The sequence below is a fragment of the Miscanthus floridulus genome, chromosome 15 (assembly GCF_019320115.1).
Source record: "Miscanthus floridulus cultivar M001 chromosome 15, ASM1932011v1, whole genome shotgun sequence".
Classification (NCBI taxonomy): Eukaryota; Viridiplantae; Streptophyta; class Magnoliopsida; order Poales; family Poaceae; genus Miscanthus; species Miscanthus floridulus.
The window spans coordinates 79,266,389-79,269,672 of NC_089594.1; the positions used below are offsets into that span (position 1 = coordinate 79,266,389).

Genomic DNA, 3,284 nt, shown 5'->3' on the forward strand with positions numbered 1-3,284 from the left:
ATGCGTCGAAGAAGAAGAGGATCAGCAGGAGATTGCCCCTGCCAAAGAAGATGATGCTGACGGCTTTCATGCTCTAATGCAACTTGCATCAACTGAGGTAACCAAGTTTCAATCTGACAAGGAAAGAGAAGATTGCACTAGCTTGCTGCTCCCTGTCTACCTTCCTCTTTTGTATGGACAACATGAACAGCATGTACATGATGCCTCTGTTACTTTGTTTTGGATTGGATGTGGCCTTGTTCACGGGTATGCTTTGGTTTAGTTTTATCGATGATTTTTGTTTTGATGTTGGATGTCATCTGGACAGTGTAAACAAGTTTATCACGAGTTGTGGATGAAATCTGGAATTTTTAATTTTGCTTGCAGTTTGAATTCAGGCTAATAGATCATTGCAACTCCTTACTGAACCTCATCTGACAAACAAACACTTATAAGTACCCACGCATGCTAATTGTATCTAGACTAAAACAATTCTAAGTACCGACGAATTGCATGGCTTGATTATGAAGCTGCAAAGGGCACTTCAGAGTAATGGGAAGATGTCCTTGCAGCTCCAGGGTCTTCTTCTTCATGTGAGGGATGTTGTAGTGCTGCCCGCCGTTATGCTTCATGATCTCCATCATGCAACCCTGCTGGGTTAGGAAAATTCGGTTCGATCTATCCACCGGATAGTTCTGATATGCCTCATCAACCGTCTTGACAATACCGTTAATGTTGTTTGGTGTACCTTTCTCAAACAAAGCTTGGATTGCTGCAAAAAATCCAAGATCCAAGACATTCAGATCAGGTGAGTTAGGAGGTTGGCATGTTAGCCTAATGTCCCAACCATCAGCTTGGGCGGCCTGCACAAACACTGGATCATCTACGGCAATGTGAGTCCTTGCATTGTCTTGTTGTATGAAGATTGGCATCCCTCTTTCTCCGGCTGGCCACTTTGCCTTCAATGCTAGTAGAACTTTGTTCACCATAAAGTCTCGGCTCACATCCTTTGTTACCGACGTCATGGGCTTTGTTATAGGGTCACCTGCAAATGCAAAGAAACTTATGTTAGGCACCAAGACAAAGTTATGTAAAGCATACGAAAAATTGAAGAATGTCTTACCTCTCTCCCTATTTGGACTCTTTCTTTTTGCTGGTTCTACCTTGACAAAAGGGAAAATCCCTATTTTACCATCAAATGTACAATTTCCATTTGCATCATATCTAGGCCTTGTAACCACCGCTAGAAACATTACCTTTTCTATGAAATTCTTACTTTTAACAAAACGTTGTGGTCTTTCCTCATCATTGGCCAGATAATATTTTTGGTTCTTACGTGTCCTATAGAACCATTTTTCGTCAATGTACACAACATTGTACAATGGTTTGAAAGATAAACCATTCATCATGGACAAACAATATTTTACCCGAGCTTTTTTGTTCTCATCGGTCAAACTAAACTTAAGGTCATTAGTGTGCCGACGAAAGTAGCCTTCTTTGAAACGCTTATAAAGAGTGCTTTTCTTCACTCCTAAAGCATTAGCGAGGTCTTGAAAGGTAGAGCGCTGTTTTAGAGGAATGTTTTTTATGGCCTCCAAATCAATTTCTACTCGTTTCCTACCACAGTTCTTGGAATACTTGTTCACAATTCCTTGTATTCCACCATCTTGACCATTTTTCCAAATGGACTGTACAACTCTTAAAGGGACATCAAATTTTTCAGAGACTGATTTCGAAACTCCACGACGAAGAATAGGTGGATCAGTTTTTGACAACAAGTCAAGGTAAATGGCGATCTTTAGATCATCAGGATAGAACTTCCTTTTCTTGGCGTTAGAACCTGCAAACATAATGCTTAAAAAATTGAATCACACATAACTGAAACCTGAAGCTAACCGGGCTACATTGAATCACAGATAACTGAAAATGGTTTGTACACTGTAGCTGTCCGACAACACACTAACCTGAAACTAGATTCTACAGGACTGTTCTATGAAGCAACATCTAAACTGAAATGAACTGGACACTCATACACTGAAAGGAAAAGAATCATAAACTAACCATCTGATGCTGCTGCATCTCCTTGCACCGAAGGAACCTGAACACCATCTGTTGCTGCGTCTGAAGAAACATGAACTCCATAGGCTGCACCATCACCTTGCACTCCATCTGCTCCATCTTCGTCATCTATGGCATGAAACAAAAAAGGAAGAATGAAACCATAACCAGAAGGAGGACATGGTAAAACAGAAAAATGAGCGAAGGAGCACCTTCTATTCCATTGTCCCACACCATGTCATAATCGAGTTCATGAGCAGGGCCATCAAACTCCGCAACGTCATCCCAATCTATGGGATAGATTTGGCCTGAGTCGGGTGGCTGTAGGTTCAAATCGATCCCTAATCCAGGCATTGCTTTGGTACTGCAGCATGAATGAGGTAGAGAAACAGAGAAGCGAGGGGGAGAGTTCGCTGGAATTACCTGGGCATAGAGATCCTCCATGGTGATTTATATAGGCCATGGAAAAATCGAACTATAGTGGCGGGCAATGAAAATTTGATGCTTTGGCGGCTAAATTTTGTTCTAATGGAAGATCAAACGAAAAAGCATGACCGTGCAGGGGTACATACGTGAGCGCGCGAAATTACGTGAGCGCTGCCGCGCAGGGTTACGTACATGAGCGCGCGGAGTACGTGAGCGGGTTAACGGTGTTTTCAGCGGCATCAGCGCGTGATTAATTGGGCAAACGAACGGACGCTGGGACATTAAGAAGACTGCGGCGATTAAAAGCAAATCGGCGCTCCTTTGCTGCTACTTGGTCACTGTGCCGATGGCTAATACGCTGGAGACTTAGGAACGGAGGGAGTATGTAACAAACAAATTATGTCGGTGGTGATTTTGTTATTAATCTTTAAAATAATATTTACCATTATGCTTTTATCTCATTATCAATCTCTTTAATCAACTTGCTGAAATTTAAGGTTGTGGATTAGAAGTCACAGCAGGACGCCCGAAGGGCGCTTGATATTCTAGTATCAAATAAAGAAAAGGACAAAAATAAACTCAATATGCCTGTGCTAGGACCGTGAGTGCAGGTCGCTGTAGCAGAGTACTGCTGTTACAGTTTTTTAATCTCCAGGCACACTACTACAAAGATACTGTAGCACTTCCTTGTAACACATTCATCAATATGTTCCAAAGAAATTTCATAGTAACACACAACTATGTGTTACAGATATAGGTTGTAACACAAAGCACTTATTTTATAAAAATGTGTTACTAACAACAATTATAGTTATACAAAA

The 3,284-nt window shown here is 41.4% G+C and overlaps 1 protein-coding gene across 1 annotated transcript; it reads right to left on the bottom strand.

The window, feature by feature from the left end:
- Positions 1-473: 473 nt before the first annotated feature.
- Positions 474-2,481, bottom strand: LOC136507746 (uncharacterized). Its single transcript, XM_066502372.1, has 5 exons — positions 2,461-2,481; positions 2,041-2,166; positions 1,876-1,879; positions 1,103-1,819; positions 474-1,024 (listed from the first exon to the last, which is right to left on the bottom strand). The coding sequence occupies exons 1-5, from the start codon at positions 2,479-2,481 to the stop codon at positions 474-476; spliced, it is 1,419 nt and encodes a 472-aa protein (XP_066358469.1).
- Positions 2,482-3,284: the final 803 nt, after the last annotated feature.